A 764-nucleotide genomic window follows, 5' to 3' on the forward strand; every position below is an offset into this window, starting at 1 on the left:
AGTGTGTGTGTGTGTGTGTGTGTGTGAATGAGTGTGAGTGTGTGTGTGTTTAATTTTAGTTATTTTTGTACTGAATTAAAATGAGAAATGTTGCCTTGTAACTAGCTGTAAGAAAGTTGTTGTTGTTTTTTTTATATATATTTTAATTATTAAATATTTTAGTTTTTTTTTTTTTTTAGTTTCAGTTTTAGTTAACTATAATAACTCTGGCGTTTTTTCCCCACAGGTTTGTCAAAACAGATGCTTACGTTCGCGCTATGACCGAGAAACGAGTGGTGATTACTGAGTTTGGAACCTGTGCTTATCCAGATCCCTGCAAGAACATCTTCTCCAGGTTTGATTATTAATTACTGTAGCTCACAGAACTCGAACCTTTGGGATGCATGGCACAATGCTGATGGGTTCGCTGCGTCAGCATTTTTTGTCGTTTTTGCCAGGTTCTTCACATATTTCAAAGGCGTTGAGGTGACGGATAACTGCCTGGTGAACGTTTACCCCATCGGAGAGGATTTTTATGCTGTCACTGAGACTAATTACATCACCAAAGTCAATGTGGAAACCTTGGAAACCTTGAAAAAGGTAAGACAAAGATGATTTAAATATCATGTAGTCCTTTCCAGCATTTAAGAAATATTACTTCATCACTTCAAAAGGTTGACATGTGTGACTATGTGAACATAAATGGAGTAACGGCTCATCCGCACATCGAGAAAGACGGCACGGTCTACAACATCGGAAACTGCATGGGGAAGGGAGCCTCGCTG

At 38.5% G+C, this 764-nt stretch overlaps 1 protein-coding gene across 1 annotated transcript in view; it reads left to right on the plus strand.

The window, feature by feature from the left end:
• Window positions 1-191: 191 nt before the first annotated feature.
• Window positions 192-764, plus strand: part of LOC107578463 (retinoid isomerohydrolase-like) — a gene marked incomplete at its 5' end in the record, with an annotated part of 5,227 nt that continues 4,654 nt past the window's right edge. Inside the window, 3 exons of the mRNA XM_016264416.1 lie at window positions 192-334; window positions 438-579; window positions 654-760. Coding sequence (XP_016119902.1) covers window positions 192-334; window positions 438-579; window positions 654-760 — 392 coding nt within the window. The remainder of the gene's footprint in view (window positions 335-437; window positions 580-653; window positions 761-764) is intronic.

This window comes from Sinocyclocheilus grahami, unplaced genomic scaffold (genome assembly GCF_001515645.1).
Source record: "Sinocyclocheilus grahami isolate Dianchi unplaced genomic scaffold, SAMN03320097.WGS_v1.1 scaffold10379.1, whole genome shotgun sequence".
Classification (NCBI taxonomy): Eukaryota; Metazoa; Chordata; class Actinopteri; order Cypriniformes; family Cyprinidae; genus Sinocyclocheilus; species Sinocyclocheilus grahami.